Consider the following 23,359-nt stretch of genomic DNA (forward strand, 5'->3'; position numbering starts at 1 on the left):
GAATTGCCGGACCGCTTCACAACTTAACCCGAAAGAATGTTGAATTTAGCTGGACGGACAGGTGTGAGCAGAGTTTTCAGGAATTGAAGCGAAGGTTAACATCCGCACCTGTCTTAACTTTACCTAATGGGAATGAGAGTTTTGAAGTCTATTGTGATGCATCCCATCAAGGGTTGGGTTGCGTGCTAATGCAGAATCAAAGGGTGGTAGCATATGCCTCACGGCAATTGAAGCAGCACGAGCAAAACTACCCTACGCATGACTTAGAATTGGCGGGGGTAGTCTTTGCTCTAAAGAAGTGGAGACACTACTTGTATGGGGCCACATGCCAAATTCATACCGACCACAAAAGCCTCAAGTACATTTTCACTCAAAAGGAATAAAAAATGAGGCAAAGGAGATGGATGGAGTTATTGAAGGATTATGACTGTGTGATTGATTATCACCTAGGCAAGGCGAATGTAGTGGTAGATGCTTTGAGTAGGAAGGCTATCGGATCTCTTGCTCACATTCAAACCATCCAACTACCTCTCATGGTGGAGTTGAAGAAAATGGGGGTGTTAATGCATATGCATCCTTCGGGAGTCCTTATGGCTAGTTTTCAGGTGCAACCGATGTTAGTGGATCGTATATTGGAGACTCAAATGGAAAACCCTAAATTGAGAATATTAAGAGCAAGGTACAAAAAGGTCTTGATCCGGAGTTTTCCTTAAGGAGGGATGGGGCCCTCCTTAAGGGACGACTTTGCATACCTGATATTCCAGAACTCAAGAAGGAGATCTTAGAAGAGGCGCATAGCTCGTTATATGCAATGCATCCTGGGAGTACTAAGATGTATCGGACACTTATTAAGTATTATTGGTGGATTGGTATGAAAAGGGAAGTGGCAGACTTTGTATCAAAGTGTTTGATTTGTCAACAGGTGAAGGCAGAAAGACAGAAGCCTTCAGGACTACTCCAACCCTTACCTATTCCCGTGTGGAAGTGGGAAGAACTCAACATGGACTTCGTATTCAAGCTTCCTCCCACACCTAGAAGGTACGATGGCATTTGGGTGATCATCGATCGTCTCACCAAGTCAGCACACTTTCTACCTGTAAGAGAGCGCTTCTCACCCGAGAAATTGGCACAGTTGTTTGTACAACGTATTGTGAGTCTTCATGGAGTACCGCTCACCATCGTATCCGACTGAGATCCACGTTTTACTTCACGACTATGGCGGAAGTTGGCTGATGCATTAGGAGCAAGACTTAACTACAGCACCGCCTTTCACCCGCAATCTGATGGACAAGCTGAGCGCACAATTCAGACATTAGAAGATATGCTAAGGTTTTGTGTTATGCAATTTCGCGGTAGCTGGGATGAACAATTGCCATTGATAGAATTTGTTTATAACAATAGTCATCAGGCGAGTATTGGGATGTCCCCGTATGAGGCCTTATATGGGAGGCAATGTCGGACACCTTTGTGCTGGAGTGAAGTAGGAGAAGAGAGACTCCTTGCAATGAATAATGCGGTTGGATCTGAGTATTTACGGATGACCTTGGACAAGGTGAAGATAATTCGGGATCGGTTGAAGGTTGCCCAAGATCAACAGAAGAGTTACGCTGATGTGCATAGGAAGGATTTGGAATTTAAAGTAGGAGATTGGGTATTCTTAAAGTTATCTCCATGGAAAGGAGTAGTACGCTTTGGTTGACGAGGTAAATTGAGTCCTCGATATATTGGGCCTTACGAGATTACGAAGAGGATTGGCCCCGTAGCTTATAGATTAGCACTACCGGAAGAACTAGCCCGAGTGCATAACGTGTTTCATGTTTCGATGCTACGGAAATATATTGCAGACCCATCACATGTACTCGAGACACCTGATATCGAGTTGAGGGAAGATCTTTCGTATGTAGAGCAACCAGTGCAGATATTGGATGGCGAGGAGCGGGTACTACGTAACAAGACTATTCTTTTAGTCAAAGTCTTATGGCGGAATCATTTAATCGGGGAAGCAACGTGGGAGCCCGAGGCGCAGATGCGTGACCAGTATCCCTACCTGTTCCAGTGATGTGCAGAATATTGAGGACAAAATTCTTATAAGGGGGGAAGGTTGTAACACCCCGTCCCAAACCACATCGGAATTCTTGCACGTTGATCGAGGTTGATCGTTAATCGAGTGGGTCAAAAGTTGACTTTTTGTCCTAGTTGAAATTTCTAGTTGACAGTGGTACCGTAGCAAAGTACATGATGCCCCGAGTTTGTAGACTAGTAGCACGTCGAAAACGGAGCTACGGTTTGAAAGTTATGGGCAAAAAAAGTCGAGATTTAAACTGTCCAAAAGGTGCCGGGAGTTGATTTTTTATGGTTGTAGAATTTTATTTTGACTTTTGTATGGTTGTAAAATACTCGATGATATGAGTTCATAGACTAGTGGCACGCTTAAATTGGACATCGGGGTAAAAAGTTATGGACATGTGAAGTTTTCCGAATACCGTAATATTTTACTATATCTAGCTTAAGTGAACAGTGATGCCACGTGTCGACATCTGAGAGGTCCATGTGGGTGAACAGTGTCACCCACGGTGGCTTTTATTTTGGCAAAATGGCGGGGGAGGAGAGAGAAAGAGAGAGAGGGAGAGAGAAAACCACCGGCCGCGGGAGTTACGAAATTTTAAACTACTACTAGCTGCCTGGGCCTAGGGGAACGAATTTAAAACAATAAAACGTGAGATAAAGAATCTCAGTGAGTGGAATAGTATAATAGAAAAATAATGATTTGCTTCTGAAAAATCTTTCTCTCAAGACCTCTCGTTCCACTCTTTTGAAAAGTTCCCCGTTTAAAATCATTTCACCGAAACCCAAACTTGTACCCCAATTAATATCATAAAAACTGATGCTAAAAAATATGAATGAACGATCATTGTAATATTATGAAATGTCTCAAATCAAGATATAAACATTTGAGCATACACTATAATAAATACAGTTCCACCAAATAAATATGAAAATGCAGGAATCACCCTAATATTTGTAACTTAACAATATATACAAACATATACAATGTACCATACGATGTACCAATCTGTAAACCGTGGGATACACCCACCGCACGATCCTCAATATATGAACGGTGTTGTGGAAATAATAAATAACCGTCGGGACGTGCCCAACCTCACGGTCCATGGCAATAATAAACCGTTGAATGATACCAACCTCATGGCACCGTGGTAATAATAATAAACCGTCGGATAAACCCGACCTCACAGTCCGTGGTAATAATAGATAACCGTTGGATGTAACCAACCTCACGGCACCGTGGTAAACCCAGCGCGCGGTAATATAATATAATATAATACTGATCCAAGGTATTGGCATTACATGGTATATCAATTTAAAAATAACCAATACAGTATATATGAAACAATCTTGTAAGATTATAAATATACTTTTCCAAAGGGTACTATATCATAAATCATAATTTAACATTTAAACTTCCACCGCTTAATTAAATATTTCAAAATCTCAAAACATCATTTCATACGAAAACCAGAAATACCACAGTGAAATATATTCACCATAAACCAATTTTAAGCACATAAAATTATAAATATTTGATCGTGCTTAAAATTATATGATTTTCAATCTGGTTTCTCAAACCAAATAGTTTCCAAAATGATTTAAAATGTCAGGACCTGTCCAGAATTCCTCCCCGGAACCCTAGACAAGCCCTCATCCTAGGAAAATACCACCGAACCTTCCAATGGAAAATCCGGCAGCACCTCCCCTAAGGGTAGGACTTACCAAAAATTTCCTGCACTGAAAACACACTTCTAAAATCATCCCCTTATTCCTCCCACAATACTACAATTTGATTCCACAAATTTACAGCACTTTAGAGAATAACAGCAACTCAGTGCATAAATAATAACTACATGTCCAATACAATATACAGAGCATTATACAATTACATGTGGAATTAATACAATGACAGATAAAAAGCAATACAAGATGGAGAGGAAAAAGGGAAGAAATACTTCTTAGACTTTCGGCAACGAACTGAGACGTTGGGCTCGCCCCGGACAATCAACGTCTCCCAACCTGGACCTAGGGGAACGAAATTTAAAAACGTGAGATGCTAATCATCTCAGTGAGTGACCCTATCTACTGAACACCTTTAATATTAACAATACAACAATTAAGGGAATTTAATTAATATCAACAATTAAATAAATAAATAATAATAACAACTGAAGTAATATTTTCTCTCAAAACCCTCACTATTCACTCCGTTGGAAATGTTCCCCTTTTAAAACATTTTCACAAAACCCGATATTCGTACCTCCCGAAAACCAAGGGATCAATTAATTTAGTAAACAATAAATAAATAAATACGCCAAATGTAATTAAAATGTAAATACATATAATAAATAATTTTGGAACACTTTGGGGTTTGAAATTGTTGTCTGAAAATTTACACTTGACGCACCACACCATATACCGGTGATGCCCTCCGATACCCAGCGTCCCGAGCACCGACTGGCGGGGAGATTAAAGAGAGAAACTTGCAAATGGCACTTCGGCGTCCTGACAGTACTGCTGCTGAAACCGTCACCCGGCCAAGGAGGGGGGCGGCTGATGCGCAATATATAAGACTTGCCTGCTCTCGGTCCAATGGCAACTCACGGGAGACATAATACTTGCGCGCTAAACCACATATATACCAGAACACCAATACTGTATGAGTGCGTCTAAAATAATTACTAAATTAATTATAACCGTACCGTTTTCCAAATTCACCATGGGAAATATACCAATTTTCACATTTACCATCCCACATTTTTCCATTTAACAAACCCGGTACGAAAACATCGATAACCAATAAAAATAATTTTTCTCGCAACACGCGGTTCAACACATAATATACCACGGGCATAATTATGAAAATTAAACCACCAATTTAAACAAATAATTTTCTTAAAATATTCAAACCAATTATACCCAAAAATAATATAAAATCCAGACACAATTAATTACTGAAAATACTTGCTCATGTATAATAAATACCATTTAATCACAATAATAAAAATCGGGGATTTCTTAATAACCCAAAAATTCCATTTAGCACCAATAACATACACGTACGTATAAAATAATATTTTTCCATAATTATAATTAAATTTCACCACATGAGCATAATTGCAGATATCAATTAAACACCAAATAAATATAATTAATTATCCCAAAATATTTTTTAAAGGTGGGTCACTCACCTAGAGCACGTAATTAAACCACGATCCACCATGGGATCAATTCCACGACTCACCCGTGCTCCTAGAACACACACACACAGTCAAATAAATTAATATTTTATTCGGGTAAATAATACCCGGTACCCGGGGGGTTAAACACAAACGTTAACCAAAATTGTCGAATAATATACCGAATCGAAGCTTGTGGAACGACGATCGCATTATCGGTCTCCATTGACCCCAATTCCGCCGGCAGTGGCCGGAAAGCTTCGGCCGAATTTAAACTTGAGAGATCTCTCAAATGGTGGGGATTTATCTAACCCCGGAAATGGACTCAGAGGGGTCAAAAATGGTGGAATAGAGGTATGGGTCGAGCTGGGTTGGCCGGAAACGGCAAGAATCACCGGAAAAACTTAACCCGCCGCCGCCGACTTCACCGGCTCGATTTAGGCGCATCCAGCAGCAACTGGCCTGGAAAATTGGAGGTTGGGGTCGCAGGGAACTGGGCTTCACCGGTGGCCGGCTCGTGTGGCTGTCTGGCGACTGAAATCCGGCCAAACGGTCGGTCAAAGAGAGAGGGGGAGAGAGTCAAAGGAGAGAGAGAGAGAGAATGCCTTGCTGGTTTTTTCACGGGCTCGGGGAAGAAGGAGAAGGGAAGGAAAGGAAAAGAAAAGGAGAAAGGTGTTTTCCCACGTGGGGAAAAGAAAAAAAAAAGAAAAAAGAAAAGAAAAAGAAATAAAAGAAATAAATTAAAAATTAATTAAATAATATTATTATATAAAACAACAATAATAAAATAATTTGGTATTAATCATGGTTGACATGTGGCATCTCACCATGGTGACACATGGTCACATTTATTAAGTCACACGTGGCACATCGTTATGCGTTTAAAAATAATATTAAAATAATACAGTATTTGAAAAACTCTACAGGTCTATAACTTTCAAACCACATGTCCAAATCGGACGTGCCGCTAGTCTACGGACTCGTATCGACTAGTACTTCACAACCATGCATGAGTCAAAGCTCAACTTTGCATGAATAAACAGTCAACTCCTGCACCCCTTGGACAGTTTGGACCTCAACTTGTTTTGCTCATAACTTTCAAACCGTAGCTCCGTTTTCAACGTGCTACTAGTCTGCGAACTCGTGCCAACGTGTGCTTCGTAACAGTACCTCAGTCAACCTGGAATTCCAACCAGAACAAAAAATCAACTTTTGACCCCTTGGTCAATGGTCAAAGTCAAAGTCAACGGTCAAAATTAGAAAATTTCCGTTGTACTTTGGGATGAGGTGTTACATAAAATCTCAATTTAATTACCAAGATATTTAAATACCACAAGTCCATTTATGGACCCATTAAAATTGAAAATCACTTAAAATATTATCAAAAGTCATATAAAATGATAACACATATATGTGAAAGCAAATATTTATTTATGCATAAAACAACATTTCAATCGAATGATATATACGTAAAATATTTAAACCCCATATATACTATACTATATACCCAAATCATTTAAAAATTATATAACCACTCACAATACTGTAGATGCTCACGCCTGCTCCTCTACAGGATCACCTCCAGGCTCAACTCGAGTGCCTGTAATATAATAAAATATTCTTCAGACTCCAAACAACTAAACCAGAGACACTTGTATAATCCAAATGTCTCAAAATAATTTACAATATTACAAAATTGCATATATTGGACACCGGGCAGTCCAATTATACCGCGTGCCCTTAGGATCCGGTACCCAAAATTAGGGATTTTCACCCAAGCCCTAATATTTCAAAATTGAACCCCCAATGAGGTCCTAATATTATCCAATTTCACTAATCTAACTTCAATTCTAACCAATTTAACCAAAATCGTCCAAACACAATCCCAATTTCTCCGAAAATTAACCAAATAACCCCAAAAATAGGAAAATTATCAAACGACCTCCAAAATTCACAAATTATAAGTCAACGGAAAGCCCAAGGGACAAGAAGTTCACCAGTGGTCTTACCTTGGTCCTGTGACTCCTTTAGTGACCGGAAAGTTGACGTAAAGGTTCGGCCGAACTTGAACTTGAGAGATCTCTCAAATGGTGGGGATTTGGGGCAATCTAACCACAGAAATGGACTCAGAGGGGTCGAAAATGGTGGGATAGAGGTATGGGTTGAGCTGGATTGGCCGGAAAACACAAGAAAAGAGGAGAAAGAAAATTTTCGGCCGTCAGGCTTCTCCGACTCGATCTGGGCGCGTCCGGCGACCGGTGGCCGTGAAATTTTGTGGCCGAGCTCGCCTCCGTCCCCCGTTCCTCTTTAGTTGGCATGTGTAGCAAGGTGGTGGCCGAAAATGGGTCAAATGGCATAAACCCGGTTGGAGGTAAATAACCGTTAGATGCAACCAACCTCACGGCACCGTGGTAAACCCAGCGCGCGGTAATATAATATAATATAATACTGATTCAAGGTATTGGCATTACATGGTACATCAATTTAAAAATAACCAAGACAGTATACATGAAACAATCTTGTAAGATTATAAATATACTTTTCCAAAGGGTACTATATCATAAATCATAATTTAACATTTAAACTTCCACCGCTTAATTAAATATTTCAAAATCTCAAAACATCATTTCATACGAAAACCAGAAAAACCACAGTGAAATATATTCACCATAAACCAATTTTAAGCACATAAAATTATAAAATATTTGATCGTGCTTAAAATTATATGATTTTCAATCTGGTTTCTTAAACCAAATAGTTTCCAAAATGATTTAAAATCACAATTTAATTACCAAGATATTTAAATACTACACGTCCATTTATGGACCCATTAAAATTGAAAATCACTTAAAATATTATCAAAAGTCATATAAAATGACAACACATATATGTGAAAGCAAATATTTATTTATGCATAAAACAACATTTCAATCAAATGATATATACGTAAAATATTTAAACCCCATATATACTATACTATATACCCAAATCATTTAAAAATGATATAACCACTCACAGTACTGTAGATGCTCACGCCTGCTCCTCTACAGGATCATCTCCAGGCTCAACTCGAGTGCCTGTAATATAACAAAATATTCCTCAGGCTCCAAACAAATAAACCAGAGACACTTGTATAATCCAAATGTCTCAAAATAATTTACAGTACTACAAAATTGCATAAATTGGACACCGGACAGTCCAATTATACTGTGTGCCCTTAGGACCCGGTACTGAAAATTGGGGATTTTCACCCAAGCCCTAATATTTCAAAATTGAACCCCTAATGAGGTCCTAATATTATCCAATTTCACTAATCTAACTTCAATTCTAACCAATTTAACCAAAATCCTCCAAACACAGTCCCAATTTCTCCGAAAATTAACCAAATAACCCCAAAAATAGGAAAATTATCAAACAACCTCCAAAATTCACAAATTATAAGTCAACGGAAAGCCCAAGAGACAAAAAGTTCACCAGGGGTCTTACCTTGGTCCTGTGACACCTCCGGTGACCAGAAAATTGACGTAAAGGTTCAGCCGAACTTGAACTTGAGAGATCTCTCAAATGGTGGGGATTTGGGGCAATCTAACCATGGAAATGGACTCAGAGGGGTCGAAAATGGTGGGATGAAGGTATGGGTCGAGCTGGGTTGGGCGGAAAGCACAAGAAAAGAGGAGAGAGAAAATTTCCGGCCGTCGAGCTGCTCTGGCCCGATCTGGGCGCGTCCGGCGATCGGTGGCCGTGAAATTTTGCAGCCGAGCTTGCCTTCGTCCCCCGTTCCTCTCTAGTCGGCACGTGTAGCAAGGTGGTGGCCGGAAATGGGTCAAACGGCGTAAACCCGGTTGGAGGTCAAAACAATCGGTTCGGCGCGTGGGTCTGGGGTGTTTTTCTCAGGTTTTAGAGAGGAAATGGATATTTTTGGGCTTTTCTTCCTGTTTGGCACACTTGCCGAGGCTTATATAGAGCCTAAATCACTAACAGACAAAAACTGGGGACTGGCTTGGACACTGATTTAAAACTTATGCTTAAAACTTCTCAGAACCATAACGTTTTATCCGTAACCCAGAATTTGGCGTGCCGCCAGTCTGTGAACTCGTATCGACGAGATCTACACAATGGTACCTCAGTCAAACCAAAAATATTGGCTATTGAAAAAGTCAACTTGAACCCATATATTATTCACTTCGTCAAACTTAGTCAATTTGGTCAAATTTGTTTAATCATGTATATATATATATATATATTTTTTTTTTTTTTTTGGTACGGGGTGTTACAACCTACCCCCCTTAAAGAAATTTCGTCCACAAAATTCGTACTTTAGTTTTGGAAGAGGTAAGGATACTGACTCCACATTTGATCCTTTCGCTACCAAGTCACCTCCTCGACAATTTGGTTTCTCCAAAGAACCTTCACCAAAGCTATAGTCTTGTTGCGAAGCCTTTTCTCTTCCCTTCCTAAAATCTGCACTGGCTGCTCCTCATAAGACAAGTCATCCCCCAATTCAATCTTTGGTGTCTCCAACACATGTGATGGGTTTGAGATATACTTGCGGAGCATGGAGATGTGAAAAACATCATGGACTCGAGAAAGCTCCTCCGACAAGTCAACCCTGTAAGCCACTGGACCTATCCTCTCTACTATCTCATACGGTCCAATGTAGCGAGGACTTAACTTCCCTCGTTGTCCAAAACGTACTACACCTTTCCAAGGAGAGAGCTTTAAGAATACTCGATCGCTAACCTCAAACTTGAGATCCTTCCTACGCACATCCGCATAGCTCTTTTGCTTGTCTTATGTTGCTTTCAACTTGGCCCGTATAATATTTACCTTATCCACTGTCGCCTGAACAATCTCAGGGTCCAGAAGTTTCCTTTCACCTGTCTCATTCCAACATAATGGAGTTCGACATTGTCTCTCATACAACGCCTCATAAGGTGACATCTTCAATGTTCGAGTGATAGCCATTGTTGTAGGTGAATTTTGCTAAAGGTAGATACTCATTCCAATTCCTCTAGAACTATAGCACACATGACCTCAACACGTCCTCTAAGGTCTAAATAGTCCTCTCAGATTGTCCATCGGTCTGAGGGTGAAAAGCGGTACACAAATCCAACTTGACACCAAGTTCATTCATTAATCTTCGCCAAAATCTCAAAGTGAACCGTGGATCTTTGTAAGATATAATCAAAATTGGCATTCCATGTAAGCTCACTATATGATTCATAAAAAGTTCCGCTAAGTTTTGAGGAGAAAACTTCTCACGAAAGGGTAGGAAATGTGCAGACTTAGTGAGTCGATCCACGACACCCAAATTGCATCATGCCTCTGAACTGTGGGCCAGGGGGGGGGGAACTTGAATACAGAACCCATCGTGATGCGCTCCCACTTCCATTCTAGGATGGGTAAGGGCTGTAGAAGTCCAAAAGGCTCTTATCTCTCTACTTTCACTTATTGGCAAATGAAACACTTGGATACATAATCAGCAACTTCTCTTTTCATCCCTGCCCACCAATAATGCTTTTTCAAGGTATGGTACATTTTGATGCTACTGGGGTGCATGGCATACGCAAAACTATGTTCTTCATCTAGTACTTGCCTTTTCAGCTCTTCATTTGTGGGAATACAAAGCCTAGAACCAATCATCAATGCTCTATTGCCTCTGATAGTGAAATCTGACTTCCCCCTTGTTTAGCTTTCCTTCTTATACTCATTAAGTAAGGGACTTCAAATTGGATCTCAACAACACAATCCATAAGTATTGGTCGTAGTCAAAAGCTAGTAAAAAGTCCTCATGAAATATGCATGCACAAATTAACACCCAACTGTGCAACTCAAACATCAAAGAAATAGTGCAATCATAATGTTTGAGCAATCTATCCATCTCTTTTGCCTTAAGTTCAACTCCTTATGAGTAAACAAATACTTAGTGCTCCTATGATCAGTAAGGGTCCGACAAGCAACTCTATACAAGTAGTGCCTCCAAACTTGCAATATAAAAAAAATCATTGCAGCAAGCTTAAACTCATGAGTCGGATAATTCAGCTCGTGCTTCCTCCACTGTCTAGAAGCATAAGTAACAACTCATAGCTTTCAAAAAAAAAAAAATCCATCTAACAATTCAAAAAGAAGGTTTAGAACTTAAATCTAATTTCCTCAAACCAAATACTAGTGTCACAAAGTTAAAATGTAAATTATTCTCTTTGCCTCCGATTATACTCCTAGTACTTGCAATTATAAGATCCATGTTCCTCATTGATTATCCAATTTCCTTAACCTCGACAAACATCTTCCTTTTAACCAAATTCGTCAAAGTCATAAAACAAAGTTCCTTATATTTATTCCAATGGAGAGCTTTAGATTGCTTATAAGGCCTAAAGAAATCCTCAAGATTGTCAACACCAAGAAATATGAAGCCAAAAGATCAAACCCGAGTCCTCTCATCATCTCAAATATCATTCTTGAAGATACCTCAAATTCTTCCAATTTCAAAAAAACTCCAAGAATACATACCTCAAGCAATAAAGAAATTTAAATCTTAATTCTAATATCACAACCAAATACTATAAACTAGTTACCAGATTCTCAAATCATAAGAAAACATTCATTACTTGCTTATATTCTAGTTATGCCCCACAAATCATATTCCTTAGGAGATTAAGTTATCATCAAGAATATCAACCACCTTAGATCCATAAAACATCATCGATATAAAACCCTCAATCTTCAAGAAAACAAAATATCAAAACCAAGATCTAAAATCATCATTTAGAAGCAGATGCTACAAAACCAACTTATGAAATTCACCACTTAATTCTCAGCAAATTGTCCTACACAAGATCACCAAAATGTATAAACAAACTTTACCTATATTAGATTCTAATATTAAGAATCTTAATTTCCATGCAATGAAGATAACTACTCTTAAATACCTGACGAGGTTAATCTTAATTTCCATGTGGAACCTTTCAGGTAACACCCCTAACGAACTTGAGTCATCTCGACTAGTGTAACATGTTCACGTAAAACAAAAGAGTGTGTGGTCTTTGAGCCAATAAAATATGTCCTTCACTACCAAGCATAGATAATGTATCTGTCACCACATCAGAGTGATCCTCCTAATTGATCATAGCATATATCTTACCTCTGGTAAGTTGTCATCCCTTCTGACCTCTGCCTTTGGCTTTGGATGAAGACCGTTGTCCAGTGTTGGTAGAATCTCTTAAAGTCTGGCCCGTTTATGTATCATATAGTTTGTACCCATCAATCAATTGAAATTGTACACCCGGTCGTAAAGCTCTAGCATGACCATATTCTCGATAAGGTTAATAATTTTTAAGTGTTCTGACTGCTTGTAATGAAAGCATGGTCCATCCCATTGGCACTACCCATCATGAAACCTGCCACATAACCTACCTCGGACTGTAGATCTCTAAAAACAAAAAATTGCTATTGTTGTTCACTGTCCATTGTCCTGAACCCTGAGTGGTGTCTCAACTTTAACCTCTTAATCTTAATAAAGGTTAGGGAACAAAGCTCAATGTGAAATATAGTCTTAAACCATGTTCAAGGGTGATGTCTCCTAGTCCTTTCATACGTCCACCACTTCCTCGAGTTTCCTTCTAGCATAAAGCTAACTAATGTGACATTGTCCTCATTCGGTCATTGCATAGAATCTATGGAGCCATCACAACCAACTGCTCCAAGTCTACAAGCCTACTTAACAGAATACCTAATAAACCCACTCCTCTCGAGTGATCAAGCCAAGCACTGGACAAGATGCTCCTCATAAGTTGACGCACCTGTACCTCCAGTTGTAGCATGCTGGCAACCACGTCTACCTCCTAGCGACATCAAGGAAAAGTTCTATATGATAGAATAAGCCAAAATATACTTAACAACCAACAAAGGTAGGTATGGAAGGTAAAATAAAGAATGAGTTGTACAGCAATGTACAACCCCAAGGAAGTTAGAACCTAAAGCTCTGATACCAAGCTGACAGGACCCGCCCTGGGAACCTTCTCAAGACCTCCCGGGTGATCCCGCCTAGTGAAGTCCCACTGGACAATCTCTAGAAAATATCCAATGGAACCTCACCTTAAAACGTAGATAATCAACACCAGCATTAACATTAATACCTCAAATATATAAATATATATATATATATAAATAAGTCCACAACCAGCCTACTGTACTACAGGCCATAACAACACACATGAGTACTATGGTTTCTACTGAGTTCCATATTTAAAATCAGAGCATTCTAAGAGTGTCAACATGTTCTATGAGTACAAATAAGTAATAAATAAGTCCAGAAGATAACAATAGGTAAAGAAAGGATAAATACGGCTGCTGTACTGGAAGGAAACAAGCGGTAAGCTGTCCGCGAGGTAGACTGCTACTAGCTGCCTGGGCCTAGGGGAACGAATTTAAAACAATAAAACGTGACATAAAGAATCTCAGTGAGTGGCATAGTATAATAGAAAAATAATGATTTGCTTCTAAAAAATCTCTCTCAAGACCTCTCGTTCCACTCTTTTGAAAAGTTCCCCGTTTAAAATCATTTCATTGAAACTCAAACTTGTACCCCAATTAATATCATAAAAACTGATGCTCAAAAATATGAATGTACGATCATTGTAATATTATGAAATGTCTCAAATCAAGATATAAACATTTGAGCATACACTATAATAAATACAGTTCCACCAAATACATATGAAAATGCAGGAATCACCCTAATATTTGTAACTTAACAATATATACAAACATATACAATGTACCATACGATGTACCAATCTGTAAACCGTGGGATACACCCACCGCACGATCCTCAATATATGAACGGTGTCGTGGAAATAATAAATAACCGTCGGGACGTACCCAACCTCACAGTCCGTGGCAATAATAAACCGTTGGATGATACCAACCTCACGGAACCGTGGTAATAATAATAAACCGTCGGATAAACCCGACCTCACAGTCCGTGGTAATAATAGATAACCGTTAGATGCAACCAACCTCACGGCACCGTGGTAAACCCAGCGCGCGGTAATATAATATAATATAATACTGATTCAAGGTATTGGCATTACATGGTACATCAATTTAAAAATAACCAAGACAGTATACATGAAACAATCTTGTAAGATTATAAATATACTTTTCCAAAGGGTACTATATCATAAATCATAATTTAACATTTAAACTTCCACCGCTTAGTTAAATATTTCAAAATCTCAAAACATCATTTCATACGAAAACCAGAAAAACCACAGTGAAATATATTCACCATAAACCAATTTTAAGCACATAAAATTATAAAATATTTGATCGTGCTTAAAATTATATGATTTTCAATCTGGTTTCTTAAACCAAATAGTTTCCAAAATGATTTAAAATCTCAATTTAATTACCAAGATATTTAAATACTACACGTCCATTTATGGACCCATTAAAATTGAAAATCACTTAAAATATTATCAAAAGTCATATAAAATGACAACACATATATGTGAAAGCAAATATTTATTTATGCATAAAACAACATTTCAATCAAATGATATATACGTAAAATATTTAAACCCCATATATACTATACTATATACCCAAATCATTTAAAAATGATATAACCACTCACAGTACTGTAGATGCTCACGCCTGCTCCTCTACAGGATCATCTCCAGGCTCAACTCGAGTGCCTGTAATATAACAAAATATTCCTCAGGCTCCAAACAAATAAACCAGAGACACTTGTATAATCCAAATGTCTCAAAATAATTTACAGTACTACAAAATTGCATAAATTGGACACCGGACAGTCCAATTATACTGTGTGCCCTTAGGACCCGGTACTGAAAATTGGGGATTTTCACCCAAGCCCTAATATTTCAAAATTGAACCCCTAATGAGGTCCTAATATTATCCAATTTCACTAATCTAACTTCAATTCTAACCAATTTAACCAAAATCCTCCAAACACAGTCCCAATTTCTCCGAAAATTAACCAAATAACCCCAAAAATAGGAAAATTATCAAACAACCTCCAAAATTCACAAATTATAAGTCAACGGAAAGCCCAAGAGACAAAAAGTTCACCAGGGGTCTTACCTTGGTCCTGTGACACCTCCGGTGACCAGAAAATTGACGTAAAGGTTCAGCCGAACTTGAACTTGAGAGATCTCTCAAATGGTGGGGATTTGGGGCAATCTAACCATGGAAATGGACTCAGAGGGGTCGAAAATGGTGGGATGAAGGTATGGGTCGAGCTGGGTTGGGCGGAAAGCACAAGAAAAGAGGAGAGAGAAAATTTCCGGCCGTCGAGCTGCTCTGGCCCGATCTGGGCGCGTCCGGCGATCGGTGGCCGTGAAATTTTGTAGCCGAGCTTGCCTCCGTCCCCCGTTCCTCTCTAGTCGGCACGTGTAGCAAGGTGGTGGCCGGAAATGGATCAAACGGCGTAAACCCGGTTGGAGGTCAAAACAATCGGTTCGGCGCGTGGGTCTGGGGTGTTTTTCTCAGGTTTTGGAGAGGAAATGGATATTTTTGGGCTTTTCTTCCTGTTTGGCACACTTGCCGAGGCTTATATAGAGCCTAAATCACTAACAGACAAAAACTGGGGACTGGCTTGGACACTGATTTTAAACTTATGCTTAAAACTTCTCAGAACCATAACGTTTTATCCGTAACCCAGAATTTGGCGTGCCGCCAGTCTGTGAACTCGTATCGACGAGATCTACACAATGGTACCTCAGTCAAACCAAAAATATTGGCTATTGAAAAAGTCAACTTGAACCCATATATTATTCACTTCGTCAAACTTGGTTAAACTTAGTCAATTTGGTCAAACTTATTTAATCATGTATATATATATATATATATATATATTTTTTTTTTTTTGGTACGGGGTGTTACAATAGGAATTTGTTTTAGTAATAAACAGAGCACTCTGTCCTAATTAATATAATGCTAAATAATCACTTAATGGGGTCAATACTCCAAGTCTATTTCAACCATTTGTGTAGTTTTAGTATGATACCTCTCTACTTGCATGGTTTTAAAATCTTAGGTCACATTTGGTTGAAAAAACTGTAATTTCTAAAAGCTAAAAATTAGAAAATTTTCGGAATAAAAAAGGATGAAATAGGATAATTATTGATATTCTTTAGTTTGGTAACAACAATGAAAAAAGTGGCTAAAAGAAATTAAAAAAGAATATATATATATATATATATATTTGAAAGCTTGTAAAAAAAAAATGTTTTTTTGTATTCTCTTTTTTGGAAATACAGATTCTATAGTTTTTAAAAAGAATAACAATTCCTTATTTTGAGGAATCGAGATTACATATACACAAGGCATAGATAAGCCCAACTTTAAAAATCTAACCAAATTAAAAAACATCAAATTTTAAGAATACATATCTTACTCCACTATCTAATCTATAAATCAAACGTATTCTTAATATATAATAATTACATGAATAATCTTAATCTTAGTTGTTCCATAAATAGTTTAGTGGTAAATTCATGGTTTTGATATTTGTATTATTGCTCTTTCTCAAATCCTCACACCTAATGATGATGGTTAAAACAATTGTTGTTATTTTTTCTTGGTCAAATAAGATAAGGGTGTCCACTATAGATTGACCTAATAACATAATCGTCCTGGTTTAGCCAATTATATATATTAGAAGTTTTGAAATTGCAGTAAGCTTGATATTCATTCAACACATTTTCATTGGAGATTAATTTTTTCGATTATATATAGAAGTTTTGAAATTAAAGTACGCTTAACATTCATTCAATATATTTTTATAGGAAAACAATCTTTTAAAACAGCGTTCATATAGCTTATGTATTTATGTATTTATTTTATTTTATAATCCACATTTAGAGAATAAAAATACTACAAATAATAAGTAGGATTAATTACTCTTTTAGAACCGTATAATTTGGGGAGTTGCATTTTTGACCCTCAAATTTGAAGTATTCTAATTTAAGCTCTCAAATTTCAATTTATTTTATTGTGGCCCAATTGGATTTTAATAGTCTGTGAGCACTATAAGGCTTTTATTTATTTATTTATTACATAGAAGGTCTAAATTGCAACGAATTAAGATTAGAAGACCTAAATTACAACAAATTATATTTAAATGTTGATTAAATAATCACTATTAGCCATTGGATCAAATTATAACAAATTAAAACTTAAGGATTGAAATTGAAACCTTTTAAACTTAAAGATCAAAAGTACAATTTCACCAAATTAGAGGGTACTAAAATGTAATTAACCCTAATATGTAAGAAAGGTATGATCACTATCTTTCCTAATAACAGTAAAGTAGTATAATCATTATATTTCCTAATAAGGGTAACGCCTAGGATTAATTTCATAGCAGCCAAAGACCTAGAACCTTATATATAACTCCATTCTCTTGTACAATGACAAATTCAATACAACTCTATAAGTTCATATTCCATATGTGGCTTGTTATTTTTTCATCCACATTCCAGGAATATATAAATAAATAATATTACAAATTACAAATAGTAATATATTAAGAAAGGCATAATCACTATCTTTCCTAATAAGCGTAGTGCGTGGTATAATCACTATATTTCGAATAACGTGGTATAATCACTATATTTCGAATAACGTCCTATAATCACTATATTTCCTAATAAGGGTAACGCCTAGGATTTTTCTTTTTTCTTTTTTTTTTTCTTTTCTTTTTTTTTTTTTTAGCAACCAAAAACGCAGAACCTTATATTATATATAAGTCCATTATCATTTACAATGACAAATTGACTACAACTCTATAATTCTTTACTTTCAACATTTCTCTTTGGCTCTTTTTCTTTTTCCATCCATCTCTTCATTAGCTCTTTTATATCTTCAATATGATGCTTATGATGGCGAATCCGTTCATGATGACCGTAGCGATTCAATTTATGCAACATGAAAATTTTATGCAACACGAAAGGGCGAAGGTCGAAAAGTCGAAGTTCGATAAGACTTGGCAACCAAAAACCAGGGTGGTTGCAGAGAAGATTAACAGTAAAAATGGAGAATTGAGTACCTGCGGTATTTGGTTGGACGATTTCGTAGCCGAGGCTGAGGGGATTCGTCATGATCAGTTGCTTCGTCTCCATTGCAGCCATGTTTATCACAAAAATTGCATCCATAAGTGGCTCCAAAAACAAAAAACTTGTCCTCTATGTAGACGTCAATTATAGATCATGCTTTTATTTTTGCACTTTTCAAAGTTTAATGTTTAATTCGAACATGTTTTAATTAATTACCAAAAAAAAAAAAAAAAAAGGGAGCACATATGGTGGTTATTATACAGTGGACAACAACAATTGTTTGGGGTTTTATTTATTTATTTTTGTTTTTTCTGATTGTAGAAATGTCCCTTTCTATTTATTGTAAATAATAGTTAAAGCTTGACGTTGAATTACAGTATTATTAAGTTAAATATGCAAGAAAAGTAAGGCAGATTCAAAAGCAAACTAAGGCAACAATTATGATCCCAACATAATAATAATAATAATAATAAAGTCAACAATTAATGTGTTTGAATGTTGTTATTCAAAAAGAACAATTTTTTTCATTTACTAAGGGTATGTATTGAATTCAAAGTTTAATAGATTTGAAATAAGTTATAGAATTTTAAAAATTTAATGGATTATTATGCAATTCCATAGATTCCACAAATAATTTATATTAATAATTTTCTTTACAATTTCACTGTTAAAATCTTTTCAAATTTATTAAAATTCATCATTTTTCAAAATTTTTTAAAATTAATAACTTTTTAAATACTCTTAGAAAGAATTCTACAAAGTTCTAATTGAATATATTTGAATTTTAATAGACTTTTATAAAATTTATTAAAATCGGAATTAAATATTATTGAATTTGTATAAACTTTTTTAAAATCTAAATCGAATATTTTTAAATTTTTAAACACTTTTAAAATTCTTTAAATTCTAAATTGAATAGATCATTGTTTACTAAGTACAAGGAATGTGTTAAAAAAAAAATGTGCTGTACAATTGTAAATTACTGTTGGTACAAAACTAGTATATATAATTGTATACAAGTATAAATTTTTTAGTTATTATTATTTAAAAATACTGTAATATTACCCTTGGATGGAGATGATTCGTTTGCCTTGTGTTCATTTTTATCATGAAAACTGCGTTGCTTAGTAGCTGGACATACATAACACTTGCCGTTTGTGTAGACGTTCCAAGAATTTTAGATATGTACAAACTCATGTAATAAATTAAGCTCAAGATTAATGTTTAAGTACACACACACACATATATATATATATATATATATATATTTAAATTGAAATATACAGATATTGTTGTTACATGCATGTTTTTTAATAATTTATTTTTTTCTTAATTATATAATTATACAGCCTTCATATTAAGTACTGGTTAATAAGAAATTTATCTTGGTAATATATTTTGCTTAAAAAAATTTGCAAACAAAGGGAAAAACGTTGGCATATAAATTTGTTTGCTAATAAACAGAGTACTCTGTCCTAATCAATAAAATAATTTATGTAGTCAATGCTCAGTCAAAGAATAATAAAAAGATAATTAAAACCCTAGCTGCTATTTTATTGGTTTTGCAAATTAAAGTTTAAACCTCGGTTTCTCCTCGACTCGTAATGTAATCAAAAAAAAAAAAAAAAAAGATAATGCTACAAAATGTCAAGATAAGGGGTTCCACTAGAAAAATTTTAACTGAAAAAGAAGATAAGGATTTTCACTCCTAGATAAACTTGATAAGAGATTTGTTGTACCTGTAAGAATATCTATAAGATATAACTAGTTTTAAAACTAGAGGACTTTTTAATTCAACCCTTGAATTAGGGAAACAGGGCTGTGATTAAATTTCATAACCCCCCAAAAATCCAGAACCTAAATCCAGGTTATCTTTTTTAATATGACTATTTGACTCCAACTCTATAATTCTTTTTTTTTTTTTTTTTTTTTTTTTTTTTTTTTTGGCTCTATCGCAAAAAAGTTCCATATATCTTTTTATTAGATCCTATATTATAATCTTCAATATTATTGCTTCAATGAATCCGGCGGTGGTAGCCGCGGTGGTTTATATGCATTCTATGAAGATTGAGAAGACGAAGATCGAAAAGTCGAAGCAGAGAAAAAGGATCACTTCACAACCAAAAACTAGGGCTTTGGTTGCAGAGAATAATATTAAAAAGAAAAAGAGGACCGGGTGGTTGCAGTATTTGCTTGGAGGTTGTGTCGGCCGATCAGATCCATTGGGTGGTTGCTGCGGTATTTGCTTGGAGGATTTCTTGGCCGAGGGGATTCATGATCATGATGAGCTGCATCGTCTCAAATGCAGCCATGTCTATCACAAAAATTGCATCCTTGAGTGGCTTCAAAAACACAACACTTGTCCTCTCTGTAGACGTCCATTATAGATATGCCTTTGTTTTCTCATTTTCAAAGTTATATTAGTGTCTGATCTGAACTTTTTGAAGATCTTCTTTTTTTTTTTTTTTTTTTTGAACATGTTAATGATTATTGATGTCTATATTGATTTCTTCTATTTTTACTCTATGTCTTAAATATTTTTTGTGTTTATATTTTGTATGTTTGGTTTTATTCAAAACATTTTTTATCAAATTAATATGACCAAATCAAATTTTATATTATGCAGTAGTGTTCTGAAATGTAAGTTTTGATTAATTAGAAGTACGCAACCATGGGTAGAAATTTATCTTGTTTATCTTCTCTTTTCTATTATTAATATTTATATTCTTTTTTATATTTGCTTTTCTTTTTTCATTATTATTTATATATAATTTTTTGATATTGGGTTTGGAGAATTTGAAATAGCCGTAAGGACTCTTTACGTTAATAGATAAATTGACAAAATTTAATAGATAAATAAGAGTATAAAGTATTTTTGAAGATACCACAACCTATCATTAAGAAAAAGAAAAAGATAACACAATCTATCATGAAATATCTTTTGTTTCTCATGGTATTTTAGGAACCTTTCCTTTAACAGAAACAAGATTTATTTTTATCTGATGAAATATAAGTACATAATAAAAAAAATTAATAATAATCCTAAGAAATATATAGCCAACCAAATTCGCTAGAATTTTAAGCAATCCAAAACAAAGGATCTCTGGCCTAATTAAAAATTTATGAAAAGGAAGAGTAATAATATCGGAAGGATTGAAAGTGAAAATGTGGCATTTCAATGCACTTATTGTGGTCTTTACCAAAACAATTTAAAAATAAAAAAATAAAATGCACATATGGGTGGTTATTGGACAACTAATTGTTTGGTGTTTGAATTTTTTATTATTTTATTATTTTGCTTTGTGGGGAAATGTCAGGACCCGTCCAGAATTCCTTCCCCGGAACCCTAGACAGCCCTGATCCCAGGGAAACCCTACCGAACTCTCCAACGGAAAATCCGGCAGAACCTCCCCTAAGGGATTTACTTACCACAAACTACCTGCACTGAAAACACACTTCTAAAAAGCATCCCCTTATTCCTCCCACAAACTACAATTTGTTCCACAAATTTTAGCACTTCAAAAGAAAACAACAGCAGCAACCCAGTGCATAAAAACAACTACACGTCCAATACAGTATACAGAGCATTATACAGAAACATGCGGAATTTATAAACTGACAGATACGGAAACAATACAAGATAGAGAGGAAAAAGGGAAGAAAACTTCTTGAACCTTCGGCAACGAACTGAGACGTTGGGCTCGCCCCGGACAATCAACGTCTCCAACCTGGACCTAGGGGAACGGAATTTAAGAGTGTGAGATGCTAATCATCTCAGTGAGTGACCCTATCTACTATACAATATAATACCACAGTAATACAGTAGATAGATAATAATTAATTGGAAAATAATAATTTCTCTCAAAACCCTTACAATTCTCTCAGTTGGAAAAATTCCCCTTTTTAAAACCTTTTCGCAAAACCCAGTATGCATACCTCCCGAAAATCAAGGGATTAAATAATTTAACAAACAACAATTAAATAAATAAATACCCCAAATATATAATTAAACTGTAATAAATTATAATAAATAAATTTTAGAACACCTTTGGGGTTTTAAACTTTAATTGCAATTTACACCGACAATTACACCTGACGCACCACACTATATACCGGTGATGCCCTCCGATACCCAGCGTCCCGAGCACCGACTGGCGGGAGGTTAAAGAGAGAAACCTGCAGTGGTCACTTCGGCGTCCCGACAGTACCGACTGCTAAAAACCATCACCCGGCCAAGGAGGGGGGCGGCTGTGCGCAACAATAACCTTGCCTGCCCACGGTCCAATGGCAACTCACGGGTGAAGTAAAAACCGCACGCTAAACCACATAATAACCGCGTGCTAAACCACGTGTCCATACACCATACACCAGAACACCAATACTGTATGAGTGCGTCTAAAAATAAACAATAATAACCAACCGTACCGTTTTTCCAAAAACCACCGTGGGAAGTATACCAAATTTTCACAAAACACCATCCCACATATTTTTATATAATAACCCGGTACGAAACAATTGATAACCAACAAACCACAATTTTCTCGAAATATGAAATGCAACCATAAAAATACCGCGGGCATAATTTATAAAATATAACCAAATATTTTCGTAAAATATTTAACCCAATTATGCCCGGAAAATCAAATTTAAAACCACGTACAAATACCACCAAAATTCGCTTTGCTCATGCATAATAAATTAAACAACAATATAATTCATAATTAAATCACCATAAAATAATAATCGGGAATTCCTTAATGATCCCAAAATTTCCATTTATTACCAATGGTAAATATATATATAAAATAATATATTTTTTTTTTCGATTATATTTAAAATACACCACATGAGCACAATTTTACAGATACCAAATTAATACCACATAAATACAATTAATTACCCCGAAAATATTTTTAAAGGTGGGTCACTCACCTGGAGCACGCAATTAACCCATGATCCACCACGGGATCAATTCTACGACTCACCGGTGCTCCTAGAACAAAATTCACAGACAGTCAAATAAATTAA

The 23,359-nt window shown here is 36.0% G+C and overlaps 2 protein-coding genes across 2 annotated transcripts in view; both read right to left on the minus strand.

The window, feature by feature from the left end:
• Positions 1-23,359, minus strand: part of LOC107412847 (nascent polypeptide-associated complex subunit alpha-like protein 1) — a 444,693-nt gene that overhangs the window by 36,168 nt on the left and 385,166 nt on the right. The gene's annotated exons all lie outside the window — the stretch shown is intronic.
• On the minus strand, positions 9,615-10,214 carry LOC132804976 (uncharacterized). Its single transcript, XM_060819551.1, has 2 exons — positions 10,077-10,214; positions 9,615-9,965 (listed from the first exon to the last, which is right to left on the minus strand). Exons 1-2 carry the CDS (start codon positions 10,212-10,214, stop codon positions 9,615-9,617), a joined length of 489 nt encoding a protein of 162 aa, XP_060675534.1.

The sequence above is a fragment of the Ziziphus jujuba genome, chromosome 8, assembly GCF_031755915.1.
Source record: "Ziziphus jujuba cultivar Dongzao chromosome 8, ASM3175591v1".
Lineage (NCBI taxonomy): Eukaryota > Viridiplantae > Streptophyta > Magnoliopsida > Rosales > Rhamnaceae > Ziziphus > Ziziphus jujuba.

What these genes read in the sequence shown, in the direction of transcription:
- LOC132804976 (XM_060819551.1), bottom strand. Translation starts at nt 10,214, where the DNA reads ATGGCTATCACTCGAACATTGAAGATGTCACCTTATGAGGCGTTGTAT. An exon ending in TTCAGGCGACAGTGGATAAG is followed by an intron (nt 9,966 to 10,076) that starts GTAAATATTATA and finishes GTATTCTTAAAG; the next exon opens with CTCTCTCCTTGGAAAGGTGT.